Genomic DNA, 19,395 nt, shown 5'->3' with positions numbered 1-19,395 from the left:
TCCCCGGGTGGTCAGGGACAGGGCAGGGTGGTACCCTGGCACTCCCCCGGTACCCGGGCAACCCTAGCACTGCCAGCCTGCAGCCCTGGTAGTGCCAGGCTTGCACTGCCAGGCTGACAGTACCAGGGTTGCCCTGGTGCTAGGTTGGTAGTGCCTGGCGTCAGGCCTGGGCCCATGGGGTGCTTGCCTATTGGCGGTGGAGGCATGCGGGGGTCCCAGGGGCCTCGGACAGATTGGCGGCGGGGGGGGGGGGGGGGTTGTTGAGAGGGGTTCAATAAAGCGGAGATGGCCTGAAAGTGGGGGGGAGGCGGGAAAAGATTGGGGCTGCCTTTCCAAATGGTGCCCTGATCTGTGAGGAGCCATTCGGGAAATCGTCTAGAGTGTGCCCTCAGCTGGGAGAAACCTCCCTGAGGCCCAAAAAACAGCAAAGTGCTGCAGCCTCCGACAAACATCCCGCCATACGTACCCAAAAGCGGACTTTAACTTTTGCCCGCTGAATTACACCCGTTGGATTTGATTGGAGCAGTTGTGACGTGGTTTGATCTGTTGGGCTTTGATGTATTTATATCTGGCTAATGTGTTTGTTGAAATATACAAATAATTTGCTTCAATGAGATGTCAGGATTGTTCTGTGTGTTGTCTCCTGCCTCTCGCGTGTCTGCTCAGTAACAGTGCTCCAACTTTGGAAGGTGCCAGAACCTTTATTTAATAAACAACTCTGCTTCTCTCAACAGTTCAAAAGGATGCTAAACCGCGAGTTGACCCAGCTGTCCGAAATGAGTCGTTCAGGAAATCAAGTCTCTGAGTTTATATCCACAACGTTTTTAGGTGAGTCCAGTATAATGCCAGTATCTGTATGCGTGTCTGTGTCTGGTATCAGTTGCCAGCTGTGACTCTGTTTAACATTTCATCACCTATGAGTCTGGATGTCATGAATTCACATCCCCAGTCTCAACACTTGGACCCATAATCCAGGCTGACTGTCCCAGTGCAGTGCTGAGGGAATGCTGCACTGTTGGTGGCCCTGTTTTGCAGACAAAATATGTAAACTGGGACCCATCTGCTCCCTCAGGTGAATGCCAATGATCCCATGGCCATTATTTCAAAGAAGACCACGGCCATTCTCCATGGTATATTGACTAAAATGTATCTCTTGATCAACAGTTGAATCATTTGTGGGAGATCTCTGTGCACAAACTGACCGCTTTAACACATTTATTCTTGGAGTCTTCATCCCTGCCTTTTTACCTTTAGACTTGACTTTTCAAATGCTCTCCTGGCCATCATCTCGTCTTTTTATTTAATTTTTCCAATTAAGGGGCAATTTAGCGCGGCCAGTCCACCTACCCTGCACATCTTTTGGGTTGTGGGGTGAGACCCTCACAGACACGGGGAGAATGTGCAAACTCCACACAGACGGGGATCAAACCCGGGTCCTTGGCACCGTGAGGCAGCAGTGCTAACCACTGCCCCACCGTGCAGCTCCTGTGGTTCCTGATTGAACCCAATAAACTGCAGTCACCAGGTTTGTAACTTTAAAACGTAGATGACCTTTTATTATGTACAGTATTATACTTAAATGGACAGAAAATGCAATTGATTATCTACTACCCCTTTCCCAACCCCCCCCCCCCCCCCCCTTTTCCTAACTTGCACTGGGATGACTTCCAGTCAATGTCTTTCTGAAGTTCAAGCTTTTATTTTGGTGGTACTTCCTTCTAAGCTTGAGATGGTTTTCTCTGGCAAAGTTGTCTGCTTTCTCTGCAGAGTCGGCATCATTTTAGGTTAAGAGCAAAGGATATGCCAGGCGCTCGCTGCTTTCAGAGCAGTTCTTCCACTTCAGTAAGGAGGAGGGAGAGATAGAGAACGTTCCTTTTGTTTCCCAATTCAATACTTAAATAAAAATAATCTTTATTGTCACAAGTAGGCTTATATTGCAATCAAGTTACTGTGAAAAGCCCCTAGTCGCCACATTCCGGCGCCTGTTTGGGTACAGAGGGAGAATTCAGAATGTCCAAATTACCTAACTTTCTGCCAAGTTCTCTCAGAAAGCATCACACAGGAACCGATCACTGACGGTTGTCAGGCAGAACACTATCCCTAACCAAACCACCGGTCGCCAGTTTACTAATCGAACCGACTCTCTCCAAAGCCGGTTACTAAGATCCACCCGGTGCCAAAGACTGGCTTCTCCCCTCCCAAACACAGAGCCTGGGAACACAGTGCCCTGGCAAGCAGGCTGTATCAACGGGTCTTCTGCTTAAATCACATCCCCATGATGGGTCCACAGACCAAACTAATATAAATAAAAGAAATGGGAACAAAGGGAAAAAAAAGAAGGATCTTGCATATGTAAGAGCAAGATGTCACTGTGGACAAAATAAGGGTAAACTTACACCTGTAGGGAGAGATGAAGGAACCAATGCTGACACTGGAGCAAAAGGAGAATTGATCAAAGGTTTGAATTCCCGGCAAGCGTACATAAACTGTAATAAATTGTTTGATTTAACCTCAAACTTAGAAACTGTGACTCTAACGAGGGGGCCAGTCTCCCGGCACTGCGATTAAGTTCTGCCCGAGTCTAAAACTACGAGGCTATAAATATAAAATCATCACTAATAAATCCAACCAGGAATTCTGGAGATAGAGAGTGGGTAGAATATAGAACTCGCTCCCACATGGGAATAGTGTGAATGAATGTTAAGCGGAGTTTAAATAAACTCCAGAGAGAAAAGAATAAAAGATTCAGCAGTTGACAGGGTGAGCTGAAGGAAGGAAGGTAGGAGGGGCATAAATATCAGTATGACCCAGTTGGATCGAGTGACCTCTTCCTATGTTGTAAATTCTATCCAACCCAAATGTAGCTTCAGCAACTATTGATCTTATTATCTACCCAATTCGGTTTAAGGCTGATGATGTCCTGCACATAGGTCCTTCACTCAGATTCAATCATTTAAAAAAACACTTTGTGGTTTGAGTGTTTTATCCAGGGGTGTGTTGGCACAATTTGGGTTGTGCTGTGTGTCGACCTGATCAATTTCCTTCCCAAGAGCTGTCCGGAGCTCATTTGCTGCAATGCAGCCTAATGGGCGCAAACGTCGGATAAATTCCCTGCCTGTCGATTGGGCTCACCTTGAGTTTTGAAGGAAAAATTGGAGCTAATCCCCCATCTGAGAGTTTGAATCACGACTCAGTTGACTTTTCTTCGCTTTTTCCTGAAAAAAACCCATAATTTGCAATGTTTGAGGGTTGGTACAGTGGCCAGGATATTGGAGAAACTCCTCCTTCTTACAATCATAGAATTTACAGTGCAGAAGGAGGTCATTCGGCCCATCGAGTCTGCACCGGCCCTTGGAATGAGCACCCTACTTAAGCCCACACATCCCCCTCTCCCCATAACCCAGTAACCCCACTCAACCTTTTGGACACTAAGGGCAATTTAGCGTGGCCAATCCACCTAACCTGCACATCTTTGGACTGTGGGGGGAAACCGGAGCACCCGGAGGAAACCCGCGCACACAGTGAGGCAACAGTGCTAACCACAATGCCACCGAGCCACCCTTGAAGTAAATTTTGAGTACCCAAATTTTTTTTCCCCCTCAATTAAGGGACAATTTAGCGTGGCCAATCCACCTACCCTGCACATCTTTGGGTTGTGGGGGTGAGACCCAAGCAGACACCTTGAAAAAAATGCGAGCTAACAGTTTGGGCTTATGAAGCATCCTGAACACAGTAAAATTGTCTGAAGGTGCTTTACGCCAGCCATTGTCAAACCGAATTGAACACTGAGCCACAAGGTGAAATATTAGGGCAGGTAACTCTGGGATATGCAAAAGGTCAGAATTGAAGCAGCCGGACAAATTCATGTCACAGGCTGGAATCTAATCGAGGGATTTGGGGGATGGGACACCAGGAGTGCTTTGATATCCTGAACCCAGAGTCCTGGAGGTCCATATGGTGGATTATTGCACATGCGATCCCATCACAGGTGGGGTTTTTAAAATAAATTTAGGGTACCCAATTAATTTTTTCCAATTAAGGGGCAATTTTAGCATGTTCAATCCACCTAGCCTGCACATCTTTGGGTTGTGGGGGTGAAACCCACGCAAACACGGGGAGAATGTGCAAACTCCACACGGACAGTGACCCAGAGCTGGGATCGCACCTGGGACCTCTGCGCCGTGAGGCAGCAGTGCTACCCACTGCACCACTGTGCTGCCCTGGTGTTTTTTTTAATTTGTTCATGGGGGGGGGGGGGGGGGTGGCAGGCTGTGCCAACATTTATTGCCCATCCCTAAGTTACCTTGAGGAGGCAGTTAAGAGTCCACCACATTGCTGTGTGTCTGGAGTCATAGCCTGGCCAGATCAGGTAAGAATGGCAGATTTTCTTCTCTGAAGGCCATTCGTGAACCAGATGGGCTTTTACGACAATGGTTTCATGGTCATCGTTAGATTTTTAATTTCAGATTTTTATGGAATTCGAATTTCACTATCTGCAGCGGCAGGATTTGAACCCAGGTCCCCAGATCATTACTCTGGGTCTCTGGTTTACTAGTCCAATGACAATACCACTATCCCACCGCCAGTAGACTTGAACTTGTGCTGTTGTATTTGAGAAATTGCTTGTCTGCTGTTACTTTAATTTATTTTCTAAACCCCTCCTCTCATCCCAGACAAACCACATGAAGTGGAAATACCGCGGTTAAGCACAAAAGATTCAAAACTGGATCCCATGACCCACATCAGCGGCCTGAGACACAGCCCAAGCATCGTCTCCTTCAGGGAAGTTCCACGCTTCGGGGTCAAATCTGATCGCGAGTTTGAGATAGAGCGGGTAAGCAAAAACAACAAAAAAAAACTTTCTACACTTTTTCATTCATCATCTTTCTGTACTGTCATTGAAAATTAAGTGGATGAGGCGGCACGGTGGCGCAGTGGGTTAGCACTGCTGCCTCACGGCGCTGAGGTCCCAGGTTCGATCCCGGCTCCAGATCACTATCCGTGTGGAGTTTGCACATTCTCCCCGTGTCTGCTTGGGTCTCACCCCCACAACCCAAAGATGTGCAGGGTAGGTGGATTGGCCAAGCTAAATTGCCCCTTAATTGAGGAAAAAATGAATTGGGAGCTCGAAATTTATTTTTAAAAATTAAGTGGACAGCCGGATATTTGGGTATCAGAGGCAACTCGGATACAGAGTAAAGCTCCCTCTACAGAGTGTACAATGTCCCCATCAAACACTCCCCGAGCAGGTTATAGGATTTTACTGGTTTGTAATTATCGTTGTATTTATATCATATAGTGCAAGAATGGTGATATTGTACAAAAAAGGTTTGCTGGTATTTTTGTATAAATGGTAGGGTGTGTTTTATTCCATGTTTTATCTGAAATGTCTAAAGCTGCAATGTCCAATTCTTTCAGAAACTGAGGCTGAGGACACTTTCCTAATGTAGGCTGACCTCATAAGCATCTCTCCTTAACCTTCCAATATTTCTAAATTATCAGACTATTTATCCGACATCCAGTCCTGGAACAGTGCCTGGAGGTCAAGCTCCGGAATTCCCTTCCTAAACCTGCCCACCTCTTTCTCCACCTTTAAGACGTCTCTTACCACTTAACTCTTTCACCAAGCTCTTGGTCATCTGCCCTAATATCGCCTTATGGAGCTTGTTTTGTAATGTTAACATGAAGCACCTTGGAATGTTGTAGTGGCCTAGATTATCCGATCGTTGGGTTGCCACCTTAACCTCTCCCAGCTGGAAGCTGCTGCACATTTCATAGAATTTCTAGTGCAGAAGGAGGCCATTCGGCCCATCAAGTCTGCAACGGCTCTTGGAAAGAGCACCCCGCTTAAGCCCACACCTCTATATCCCCGTAAACCAGTAACCCCGCCTTAGCTAAGGGCAATTTAGCGTGGCCAATCCACCTAACCCGCACATCTTTGGACTGTGGGAGCAAACCGGAGCACCCGGACGAAACCCACGCAGACACGGGGAGAACATGCAGACTCCGTACAGACAGTGACCCAAGCCGGGAATCGAATCTGGGACCCTGGAGCTGTGCTAACTGTGTGAAGCAACTGTGCTAACCACTGTGCTACCGTGCTGCCCATCTCTTGATGAGCCCAACTTTGCCAGAAATATGGAGCGTAAAGTCCCTCCGAGAAATCCATCGGATCTCAAGAGAGGCGCAGATATCGAGGACACCCCTCTTTTTAACAGCACTAGTCGCTGTATGATTTTTTAAAAATCCAATTAAGGAGCAATTTAGCACGGCCCATCTATCTAGCATGCACATCTTTGGGTTGTGGGGGTGAGACCCAAGCAGACACTGGGAGAATGTGCAAACTCCACACGGACAGTGACCCGGGGTCGAACCTGGGTCCTCAGCGCTGTGAGGCAGCAGTGCTAACCACTCCACCATTCTGCCGCCCTGCTGTATGGTTAATTTAAATGTCCAGTCTGGATGCCAGTGAATGGGTTGGGTGGGTGAGGTGGGTGAGCGGATAGTCAGCTCACAAGGGAACTGACCAACACCTCTCAGTCTGCAAAGTTCACCAACTAAACAGCAATTACTTTCCAGTTAACTTCAGCCCCTAGCCCCTATAACTAATCTGTGCCCTGCACCCGTGCCAACTTACTCTGTGTCTAATTTTTGGCCTTACGGGCCCTATGACTACGTCTCGGTGGTTCCCTAGACGCTACAGCAGAGCTGGAGGCGGACTCCTGTGATTCCTGCCCTGTGACTTGGGTGCCCTTTGACGGCCATTTCCTGGGGTGGCTCGGCCTAGATGGGCCAGGCCGCGGCTCGGGTGACTGGGATGGCGAGCTGCCAGCCTGTCCTGCCCGTTGACCACCAAATGCACCCGGGACGGAAGGGGTGGGGGGGGGGGGAGGGGTCCGAGGTGTCGTGGTGTTCCGGGACCTCCCCTGCCGGGGAACCCGGAACGGGCCCCAGCATCTCCTCCTCCCTCGGGGTGCCCGATGGCCCCCGGGCCTCTCCATGGGTCGGGTGTGCGAACGGATCCAGCATCCGACGCACCCACGGCACCTGACGCTGCCAGTCTTGGAGGCCCGCCCTGGTATCAACAAGGGTCTGCCAAGTTTGCAGCCATGGAGCTCAGGGAGTTGGTCATCCCTGTCTGTGTCTGGGGACGCCAGCCAACACCTGCGTCTGCAGCTGCTGCAAGCCAGCCGTCATCTCCTTCGATCGGGTCCCTGGGTCCGTGACTGCATCGGGCCTATGGTGGAAGGGGGGATGGGGAAGGAGGATAGGGGGGCAGGCAGTGGGGGTCTCACTTGGTGCTGCGTCCCTGACCTCTGCATCCGCAACCTCCCGGTCCTCAGGTCTGCCTGCAAGGTCCAGGGCCCTCTCTTCATGAACAGTGAGGAGGACCCCCTCCGGTCCTCACGCTCCCGGTTGTTATGAGCGTGCTTCTCCTGCGGGGGGGGGGGGGGGGATAATGGGCGACAGTGTTAGGCAGACATATATATGCGGACCAGCAGCTGTGCGTGTGATGGCAGAGGTTAACACCCCATCCTGCCCATGCCGAAGGGCCTGTACTGCGCTGTATCGTTCTATGCAGCCTGCATGGGTGGGTGCAGCCATGTTGGTTTCAGCTAGGGCTGTCCCGCCCATTGCGGCGCGGTGCGGGGGGGGGGGGGGGGGGGGGTACTCACCCTGGATGCCCTGACTAGATCATTGGCCTTCTTGTGGCACTGGTTGTCTATCCTGGCTGTTTACGGCCGCGGCACTGACGGCCTCTGCCAGCTCCCTCCACAGGCGCCGGAGGAGACGTGGAGCGACCCTGCGGCCGTGTCCGGGGTACAGGGCCTCCCTCCTCTGCTGTGCTGCCTCGATGTCCCGCTCCTGGAACCTCGGCGCTGCGTGGCGGGCGGCCATTCTGCCAGGTCTCTGGCGGGGGCGTCTTTTGTGCTGCAACGCCGCGCAGCGTCAATGACGGCGCGCGCGTGACGTCGTCGCGAATGGTGTCACGCCCCTGCTAGCCCCTTCCGGGTCGGAGGTTTTCCGACGTTCCGCTTGGCCCGATGCCGGAGTGGTTCGCACCGTTTTTGACGCTGGCGACAGGCCATCGCGCCGATCGCGGAGAATTCCGCCCAGAGTCATCCGTGGAGGATTCTGGGGAGCAGTGGAATTTCCCATCAAAGTCAAAACATCCCAAGCAATTCTCTCGTAGGGCCCCATGTCAAGCTTTCCACAGGGTCGGAGCGCATGGACGGCACAGTAGCACAGTGGTTAGCAATGTTGCTTCACAGCTCCAGGGTCCCAGGTTCGATTCCCGGCTTGGGTCACTGTCTGTGCGGAGCCTGCACGTTCTCCTCGTGTCTGCGTGGGTTTCCTCCGGGCGCTCCGGTTTCCTCCCACAAGTCCCGAAAGACGTGCTTGTCAGGTGAATTGGACATTCTGAATTCTCCGTCTGTGTACCCGAACAGGTGCTGGAATGTGGCGACTAGGGGCTTTTCACAGTAACTTCCTTGCAGTGTTAATGTGAGCCTCCTTATGACACTAATAAAGATTATTATTATTAGATCTCAGTTGTATGTCCAGTCTCTGACGATACAGAATCCAGAAGATTTGGCCTGTTATGTTCAAGGTGCTATATAAATGCAAGTTGTTGAAGGTGCTGCTGAAGTTAACTCAAGTTTAATTGCTGTTTAGTCAGTGAACTTTGTAGATTGCGAAGTACTGGTCACTTTCGTTTTGTTATGCTCTTGACATAGCATAAGCTGCTTCCTTGATATGCACTCTGACAAAGGAAGGTTCAGACTTGGAGATAGCTTTAACATGTTTATTAAACTATTAACAATTCTCCTACTTGGATTCAACTCTACTGTTAATCCTGCTATAGCTTCTCAGACTGACGAACCAGTCTGCTACAATCCACGTGGTGGGAGTGATGTTCAATCAACCCTGTGTCTGTACTCACTGAGAGTCTCCACTGGAAAGAGACTGAGCATGTGTGATGTGTCCTTTTATATGGGTTGGTGTAATGCCCCCCTGTGGTAGTGTCACATCTCTGTGTGTCGTGAATGCCCATTGGTCGTGTCCTATCTTACTGACCTATTGGTTGAATGTCTGTGTGTCATGTCTCTGGTGCTCCCTCTAGTGTCTATCTAGGTGTAGTGTATATACATTAACCCTTTGTGTACTTAATGACGTATATCACCACAACTTTCCCTCTTGAGGACTGGCTTGAATTGTTTGTCTTTGACAGACCATCGTTGCCACCCTAACTAAATACATGAAGTGAGAGGCCTTATTTCCTATTGTGCCATTTTCAACACGTTATTAACAAATATTTTGTCTCCCTCCTTGTGCTCAGCCTGATCTTGTCGTTCTGTTAAGTTCAAAAAGATTATAGCATGTTCAGAGTAGGCTTGGGTTCCTTTTAAGGCTGCAAGTCAAACGGCTTAAGTGAACACCGAGTTCACTTGAGAGACTTCAGATATTCTGGCTGTGGTTGTTACAGGTGTTTTCACTCTTTCTCTACATTTGTGTCTGAAGTGTGACACAAGATTGAGCCCGGCAGTTGAAATGTTCCAGAGAGACAAACCAGGAATGTGCATAGATTTATACAACTAAATAAATATGGTGCTTTCTGTGGAGCGACAATGATTATTTAATTAACCAATTGCTTTTCCAGGAATTGAGAAATGTCAACACTTGGGGTCTGGATGTGTTTAAACTGGGAGAGCTTTCCAGCGACCGACCACTAACGGTTGCCATGTACGCCATCTTTAAGGTAAAAAAAAGACAAGCTTTAATATATTTTGTATGTGTTTTTATGCTCGAGTTTGCTTGGTAAAGGCCCATGGGTGGATTCATGCAAACCCACAAGGTGACAGCATGTAGTATGGGTCTCCGGTAGGGTCAGGGGGACCTCGCTAGGCCCTGGCAGCCGAACATCCTGGGCGGGATTCTCCGACACCCCCCCCCCCCCCCCGTGAATCCCGCCCCCACCGGCTGCCGAATTCTCCAGCGCTGGGGATTTGGCGGGGGCGGGAATCGCGCCGGTCGGTGGCCGCTTGCAGCACCCCCCTCCCCCCCCCCCCCCCCCGGCGATTCTCCGGCCTGCGATGGGCCGAGTGGCCGCCCGTTTTTTTTTTTTTGCCAGTCCCGCCGGCGTAAATTAGAGTAGGTCCTTACCAGCGGGACCTGGCGGCGCAGGCGGCCTCCGGGATCCTCGGTGGGAGGGGGGGGGGTAGGGGGCGAGGAGATCTGGCCCTGGGAAGTGCCCCCATGGTGGCCTGGCCCGCGATCAGGGCCCACCGATCCACGGGCGGGCCTGTGCCGTGGGGGCACTCTATTCTTCCGCGTCGGCCGCTGTGGTCCTCCGCCATGGCTGACATGAAGAAGATCCCCCTGCGCATGTGCTGGGATGACGCCAGCACACGCTGCTGGCTCTCCCGCGCGTGTGCCAACTCGCGCCAGCCAGCGGAGGCCCTTCAACCATACTACATTTTAGTGATCTGTGTACAGGGATCCCTAAATCTTCTGGACCTCTGTTCCGAGCTTAATAAATTTTAAATAACACTGGGGTTTATCCACTTTTGGACCAAAGTTGATGACCTTGAAACTCCTAATACTTTTAACCTGTGTTTCTGATTACCCAATGGATTCTCGATTGTTTTTCAAGTTGTTTTGAGTTCGAATAGGACAGAAGATTTATTGCTTCGCGATTTATTTCGCGTTTTCTTTCACAGTGTGGGCCTGTGCCCAAAGGACACTGGATTGAGACCGTCACAAGCCCATTCCACACTGTTGCAATTCCAGCCCAGACCTCCAATTTTGTTACAAGGCTCCCAAATTTGGTACAATCCATTTCGGGACCAGTAACATTTTTTGTTGTTAAAAGCAAACCCGAATTTAAAATCCCAGTTCTTTACCAAGAGAATAAAGTCACGTGATTCCATAGTTTTAAACAAACGGAAGACTTTTTAACTTGTTAAGAATCAACAAAGCAACCATTCAGTACTATCTTCTTTGTATTATAATATACAGAATTAATATGAGATAAACCAGAATTAAGAGGCATCTGTAGCTGAACACCCCATAACCTGCACACTAAATGTCAGACACAACCAGGCCCATCCCGCAAGGTTTCCCAGCAACCCACCCAGACATCAGTAATCATTGCGGTTCACAAAATCTGTCATCCTTTTTGTTCTTTTTTTTAAATATAAATTTAGAATACCCAATTATTTTGCCAATTAAGGGGCAATTTAGCTTGGCCAATCCACCTACCCTGCACATCTTTGGGTTGTGGGGGTGAAACCCACGCAGACACGGGGAGAATGTGCAAACTCCACACGGACAGTGACCCAGGGCCGGGATTCGAACCCGGGTCCTCAGTGCCGTAGGCAGCAATGCTAACCACTGCGCCACTGCTGCCCTACAAAATCTGTCATCCTGACACAAGATTTCAGCTCCTGTCTTTTGAGAGTCTAGCCTCTGTTTCGCTCAACAGCAACCCGCAATGAATGCTCACCTTGCAGTTTTTCAATGTCTTGTCAAGACTTTGTCCCATTGGATTGACAAGGCTGCACTCCAGCATCTAATCACCAGCACAATTCCAGCTCTCTAGCCAAGAACCGCTGCTAACAGGTTAATTTTTGCCCCAACTGACAGCTTCACGGAGCTATCAATGAATCACTGACATGATCCCGCCACCCGCGTTGCTCTAAGTAGAACGCCACTGCCCCTGGGCCTCAACTTATCATAGAATTCATAGAATTTACAGTGCAGAAGGAGGCCATTCGGCCCATCGAGTCTGCACCGGCTTTTGGAAAGAGCACCCCACCCAAGGCCAACACCTCCACCCCATCCCCATAACCCAGTAACCCCACCCAACACTAAGGGCAATTTTGGACACCTAAGGGCAATTTATCATGGCCAATCCACCTAACCTGCACATCTTTGGGCTGTGGGAGGAAACCGGAGCACCCGGAGGAAACCCACGCACACACTGGGAGAATGTGCAGACTCCGCACAGACAGTGACCCAGCCGGAATCGAACCTGGGACCCTGGAGCTGTGAAGCAATTGCGCTATCCACAATGCTACCGTGCTGCCCTTAAGCTGCCTGTAACTTTCCGCAGGGCATTGAGCTGCCTAATGGCTCCAGGGGTTTCACTGAACCCCGGTCCTCTTAGAAATACAGAACTAATAGCAGCACTTCAACTGCACGGAGCTGACATTTCTCTTCATCTGCTTCTGATTAACTGACCCACGACCTTTTTGAAATCTCCCAAAAGGTTCCTGTACCAGGCAGGCCTCAAACATACCCAAGCCGGGTATGTTTTGTACCTAATTTCCAGTCAACCGAAGGTCACCTCCATAAGTGCTAACTCACAAAAAACACAGAAAAATTCAAAAACTATTGATTTCACCTCATCACACAACCGGCGAACCCTGGGTTGGGCTTCCACTGAGGTATCCGTGATGAACGAGCATTGTCCCGGCCTTCTCTGAACCTTCTCCCTCCAGCTTAGTCCTTAGAATTTTTGAATTCCTTCGCTGATTTTCTGGACAAATTGTGACATAACCCATGTCAAATTTTCCACGGTGATTAAAAAATATATTTTTATTTAAAATATTAATTTATAACCAATATGACAGGGGCAGCACGGTAGCATTGTGGATAGCACAATTGCTTCACAGCTCCAGGGTCCAGGTTCGATTCCCGGCTTGGGTCACTGTCTGTGCGGAGTCTGCACATCCTCGCCGTGTGTGCGTGGGTTTCCTCCGGGTGCTCCGGTTTCCTCCCACAGTCCAAAGATGTGCGGGTTAGGTGGATTGGCCACGCTAAATTGCCCTTAGTGTCCAAAATTGCCCTTAGTGTTGGGTGGGGTTGCTGGGTTATGGGGATGGGGTGGAGGTGTTGACCTTGGGTGGGGTGCTCTTTCCAAGAGCCGGTGCAGACTCGATGGGCCGAATGGCCTCCTTCTGCACTGTAAATTCTATGATCTATGATCTATGACATCAACAACAAACAGGCCAGAAAATGAATATTACATAGCACAATATCGCCAAAAAAGAAAAAGCATACAACCGATCATATAAATCCCACGCAAAGAGAGACAAAAATAGCCTACCCCCAACAATAATAACCATCCCCTCCTCCCTCCCCTCACTAACAGCTGATAATGATCTTTAAAGTAGGAAATGACTGGCTGCCACATTGGGTAGAACACCTCCACTGACCCATAACAGTGTACTTGCCTTTCTCCAGATGTAAAAATTCCACAGGGTCACCCAACCAGGCCGGGGCACTGGGTGGGGCGGAAGATCTCCATCCCAGCAGATCTCGCCTCCGGGCTATCAACGAGGCAAAGGCAAGAACGTCCGCCTTTCATCCCAGTCCGCAGCCCCAGCGAGTCCGACACCCCGAAAATGGCCACCAAATGGACAAAGCTCCAGATCGATGTTAATGGTGCTAAAGAAGGGGACCCAAACGCTTATATTCCTTGGACATGACCACAACATGTGGGTGTGGTTAGCGGGCCCAAGGGAGCACCGCGCACACCTGTCCTCCACTCCCATGAAGAACCAACTCATCCTAGCCTTAGTCGGGTGAGCCCTATGTACCACCTTGAGCTGAATCAGACTGAGCTGTGCGCAGGAATGAGTGGAGTTCACCATACAAAGGGCCTCACACCACAAGTCCTCATCCAAAATGGGTCCCAGCTCCCCCTCCCACAATGCTCTTTCCAAAGTGATTTTGACTGTATGTTATTCATTGAATGTCCATTCTTTGATCTCCCCTTGAAGGAGAGAAATTTCCTGAAGGTGTTTAGGATTCCTGTCGTAACCTTCATCACCTACATGATGACGCTGGAAGACCACTACCATAGAGACGTGAGCTACCACAACAATTACCATGCTGCAGACGTGACACAGTCCACCCATGTCTTGCTCCGGTCACCAGCATTAGATGTGAGTGTCAGATGATTTGGAAGGGTATTATTCCCGTCACAGGGATACGTTTGGTTCATTTTTAACAGTCTTGGGATGATGAGCATTGCTATTAAGGCCAGTATTTAATTCCCCATCCCTCATTGGCCTTCAGAAGGTGGTGGTGATCCATCCTCTTGAACCACTACCATCCGCGTGGTGACAGTATTTCTACCGTGTGACTTCGGGAATTCCCAACAACAGAATAGCATTCTACCGGCACACCTTCAGGAGAAACCAGGTGAAAATACACTCAGGTATTTTGTTGTCAACTGGGTGAAATTAAGGCCCACCGTGCAGGACAATAACCAGAATTGAAATAACAAGTACGAGAACCAGTGAGCTGATAGAGGGGTGCAGCAGCCACGTGAAACCAAATTTAGGCCGTAACAACTTGCATTCATATAGCACCTTTGAGCAAAGGAATTCTCCAGCGGCAATTCACGGAAGCGTAATTTTTTTTAAAAACTATACATCCAGTGACATAAGTAATTAGGACAAAAAGTCAAATGTTTGGTCAAAGAGGTAGATTTTAAGGAGATTCCTAAGAGAGAGAGTGGACAGGTTTAAGGGGGGGAATTTTTAAAAACAATTTGTACCTTCATGGGATCTGGGCATCGTTGGCTAGGCCAGTATTTCTTGCCCATCGCCAGTCACCCTTTAGAATATGGCAGCCCCTGTCGCACAGGAACACCCACTGTGCAGTTGGGAAGGATTTGCAGGGTTTTGACCCAGTGGCCGTGAAGGAACGACCAATATATTTCCAAACCAGGGTGGCGTGTGGCTTGAAGAGGAACCTGCAGGTGGTGGTATTCCCCATGTATCTGCTGCCCTTGTTCTTCTAGGTGGTAGAGGTGGTGGGTTTGGGAGGTGCTATTGAAAGGGGGCTTGCTGAGTTGCTCGGTTACCTGACAGATGGTACACACTACAGGCACTGCATGCAGGTTGCGGTGGGAATGAATGTTATAATGCAAAGGATGGGGTGCCAAACAAACCAATTAATTCTAGAATTTGGGCACCAGCATCTGAAGGCATGGCCGCCAATTTGCAGCAGTGAAGGTCAGGAATTTGCAAAGGGCCGTAATGAGAGGAACGTAGAGATTTTGGCGGGTTTTGGGACTGGAGGGGATTACAGAGGTGGGAAGGGAAATCCCATGGAGAGATTTGAAAGCGAGGATAATAGAAAGTGATGACCCCCCCCCCCCACCCACAGAGATGCCTGGATGGGGGTCCCTCCTCCCAGAGAGACCCCTAGATGGGGGGACCCCCCCATAGAGACCCCTACATGGGGGGACCCCCCCCCATAGAGACCCCTAGATGGGGGGACCCCCCCTCAGAGACCCCTAGATGGGAGACCCTCCCCCCTCAGAGACCCCTAGATGGAGGACCCTCCCCCCACAGAGACTCCTAGATGGGGGGACACCCCCACAGAGACCGCTAGGTGGGGGGACCCCCCCCACCCCCCACAGAGACCCCTAGATGGGCAGGACCCCCCACAGAGACCCTCCAAATAGAGAGCCCCTCCGCAGAAAAGAGAACCCTGACTAGAAGTCCCCCGAAAAGAAATAGTCCACTGTCTGTAAGCCCCCTCCCTCCCCCAAAGAGAAACCTGTCTGGAGCCGTACCTCCAGAAAACAGACCCCTGTCTGGAATCCACCCCAGAAAGGAGACCCCTACCGAGAGGTCCAGACTGAGGCAGTGAAAAATGTCCCCATTGTCACACTCACCTGGGCAACACACCTGCTGGCTCAGACAGAGGAAGCATCCCTGTCAATTCTGGAAAGGGAAATCAGTGACCTGTGTTTAAATCCCTCTGCCCTTTGAGCAGCAAGCCATTCATTCATTTCTTCAATCATTTCCTACAGTGGGCTGTGATTGACGGCATCCCCACACACAGCTGTGGCCTTGTCTCATTCATCTTTTTCATGGTGCAGGAGCTCTGAAGTGCTCTGACGACAATGTTTTCAAACATCAACCACTTCAAAGAGTTAAGTGCTGTCAATTTCCATCTCAGCACTTCAGAATCACCCGAGTGTGAAGGTGGTGATTGGAATGCACTGGAGATGGCCATGGCCCGCCGCGGGATGTCGCTATCGGGTTGCCACTCGAAATGGTGGCCCGGTAGCACGATTCCCTCAGGAATTGCTTGCAATCCTCGCCGAGCATAAATTTGCAAGGGATATCAGGGTGCCTCAACATGGGTAAATGTCCAACAGGATCAAGGGACAGCAGTGACTGTTTGGCTATGACCTCGGACTGTTCGGAGGTCTGTTGGTATTTCCTGAAAATGAACAAAACTGTCAGATGTTGATTTCTCCCTGACGCTGTCTTCCAGGCAGTCTTCACAGATCTTGAGATCTTGGCAGCAATTTTTGCCTCGGCAGTCCATGATGTTGACCATCCAGGAGTTTCGAACCAGTTCCTCATTAATACCAGTGAGTATTGTCATTAGAGGTGTATCAACACAAGTAAAACCACCCTGAACCACTTTATTAGATTCCAGTCTGTAACTCACTCCCGGGTATCTGTTATTCTATATATAAACCCCTGAACCCCTCGATTAGATTCCAGTCTGTAACTCACTCCCGGGTATCTGTTATTCTGTATATAAACCCCTGAACCCCTCTATTAGATTCCAGTCTGTAACTCACTCCCGGATATCTGTTATTCTATATATAAACCCACTGAACCCCTCGATTAGATTCCAGTCTGTAACTCACTCCCAGGTATCTGTTATTCTGTATATAAACCCCTGAACCCTCGATTAGATTCCAGTCTGTAACTCACTCCCGGGTATCTGTTATTCTATATATAAACCCACTGAACCCCTCGATTAGATTCCAGTCTGTAACTCACGCCCGGGTATCTGTTATTCGGTATATAAACCCCTGAACCCTCGATTAGATTCCAGTCTGTAACTCATTCCCGGGTATCTGTTAGTCTATATATAAACCCCTGAATCCCTCGATTAGATTCCAGTCTGTAACTCACTCCCGGGTATCTGTTACTCTATATATAAACCCCTGAACCCCTCAATTAGATTCCAGTCTGTAACTCACTCCCAGGTATCTGTTATTCTATATATAAACCTCCTGAACCCCTCGATTAGATTCCAGTCTGTAACTCACACCCGGGTATCTGTTATTCTGTATATAAACCCCTGAACCCTCGATTAGATTCCAGTCTGTAACTTATTCCCAGGTATGTGTTATTCTATATATAAACCCCTGAACCCCTCGATTAGATTCCAGTCTGTAACTCACTCCCGGGTATCTGTTATTCTATATATAAACCCCTGAACCCCTCGATTAGATTCCAGTCTGTAACTCACTCCCGGGTACATGTTATTCTACATATAAACCCCTGAACCCCTCTATTAGATTCCAGTCTGTAACTCACTCCCAGGTATCTGTTATTCTATATATAAACCCCCTGAACGCCTCGATTCGATTCCAGTCTGTAACTCACACCCGGGTATCTGTTATTCTATATATAAACCCCTGAACGCCTCGATTAGATTCCAGTCTGTAATTCACTCCCGGGTATCTGTTGTTCTATATATAAACCCCTGAACCCCTCGATTAGATTCCAGTCTGTAACTCACACCCGGGTATCTGTTATTCTAAATATATATAAACCACCCCAAACTCCAAGTAACATAGCAGTGTTAATGTAAGCCTACTTGTGACACTAATAAAGATTATTATTATTAGATTCCAGTCTGTAACTCACTCCCAGATATCTGTTATTCTATATATAAACCCCTGAACCCCTCGATTAGATTCCAGTCTGTAACTTACTCCCGGGTATCTGTTATTCTAAATATATATAAACCACCCCAAACTCCAAGTAACATTGCAGTGTTAATGTAAGCCTACTTGTGACACTAATAAAGATTATTATTATTAGATTCCAGTCTGTATCTCACTCCCAGGTATCTGTTATACTATATATAAACCACCCTGAATCCCTCGATTAGATTCCAGTCTGTAACTCACTCCCGGGTATCTGTTATTCTGTATATAAACCACTGAACCCCTCAATTAGATTCCAGTCTGTAACTAACTCCAGGGTGTCTGTTATTCGATATATAAACCACCCTGAACCCCTCGATTAGATTCCAGTCTGTAACTCACTCCCGGGTACCTGTTATTCTATATATAAACCCCTGAACCCCTAGATTAGATTCCAGTCAGTAACTCACTCCCGGATATCTGTTATTCTATATATATATATATAAACCACCACAAACCCCTCAATTAGATTCCAGTTTGTAATTGTTAGTCAATTTATAATATTTTAAAATTTTCTCTGGAGTTGAAGTGTATTTTACAAAGTGAAGGATTCCTTCACATTGGTGCAGATGGTACAGGACTTGCATATCGATAGCAATGCTGTGCCCATGTGTTATTTGATATTGCTTGCCTATTCACCAATGTCCCACCTTGAGGAAGTCATAGATATCTGTGTGGCAGCACTCTAATATTGCGATCTTGGCCCACCACCATTACTTAAATCAATATTCATCAAACTTATGATCTCAATAGCTCATGCAGTTGAGTTCCGCTTTATTGACACCATATGTGCTCAAATATGGTGTTACCATATGCGCATATGGTGTTACCATAGGATCCACTCTGTGCCCAGCACTTGCAAAAATGTTTGTGAATGACCTCTAACTTCCTATCCCTCACATTTTTTAGATATATGGATGATATATTTGCTTTATTTAAATCCACAACCGCAAGTAATAATTTCCTTACATGGGCTTCATCCTGCGCTCAAATTCACCTTTAAAATAGAGTAGGCAAACGAACACCCTTTCCTTGATGTACTATTTGTGATATCTGCCAGGGCGATCTCTGCCCCGATACACCGCAAGCCAGGCTTCAATGGTCGATACCCGCGTTGGGATTCTTACAGTTCAATGCGCTATAAGATTAGCCTCATCAGCTTCATACATAATTAAGGCCCAAACGATGTGCTCCCCATGCGAGCTACATGCTGAAATAGGGTCGCATCAAAGCCATCCTGTGGGATAATGGCAACCCTGATCAGATGATTTTGCGATGTCTATTGCGCAAACTCATCAGCGAGCCTAAGGCCGTCACTTTCATCCCTGAAACGTGCCCAGTCTGTCTCCGATTACCCTGGAATGGTAAGGTATCTTAAAAATCTGGCCAATGGGTGAAGCCAGCTGTTACTATGCAGTAGCAACACGGATAGTATTTGCCACTAACGTGTGCTGCCATAAAGACATTCTGCCGACCACACAAATGTGATGTGTGAATTTCAGTGGGCATATAGGTCGTACACCCCAAAGACTGGTGGATCACATCAAACACCAGTCCCTTCCACTGTTTGCAACGAGCAAGGTACAGACCGTATCCAACCAGCCCCTATTTGCAAAACTAAAAGCACAATG

General features: G+C 48.7%; 1 protein-coding gene across 6 annotated transcripts in view; it reads left to right on the top strand.

The window, feature by feature from the left end:
- LOC140395019 (3',5'-cyclic-AMP phosphodiesterase 4C-like) overlaps positions 1–19,395 on the top strand; it is a 762,139-nt gene that overhangs the window by 726,946 nt on the left and 15,798 nt on the right. For all 6 annotated transcript variants that reach the window (XM_072482334.1, XM_072482336.1, XM_072482333.1 and 3 more), the window contains 5 exons: positions 735–828; positions 4,674–4,834; positions 9,662–9,760; positions 13,788–13,952; positions 16,306–16,405. In XM_072482334.1, coding sequence (XP_072338435.1) covers positions 735–828; positions 4,674–4,834; positions 9,662–9,760; positions 13,788–13,952; positions 16,306–16,405 — 619 coding nt within the window. The remainder of the gene's footprint in view (positions 1–734; positions 829–4,673; positions 4,835–9,661; positions 9,761–13,787; positions 13,953–16,305; positions 16,406–19,395) is intronic.

Source organism: Scyliorhinus torazame, chromosome 18 (genome assembly GCF_047496885.1).
Source record: "Scyliorhinus torazame isolate Kashiwa2021f chromosome 18, sScyTor2.1, whole genome shotgun sequence".
NCBI classification, from domain to species: domain Eukaryota; kingdom Metazoa; phylum Chordata; class Chondrichthyes; order Carcharhiniformes; family Scyliorhinidae; genus Scyliorhinus; species Scyliorhinus torazame.
This window is presented reverse-complemented; position numbering and strand designations above follow the sequence as displayed.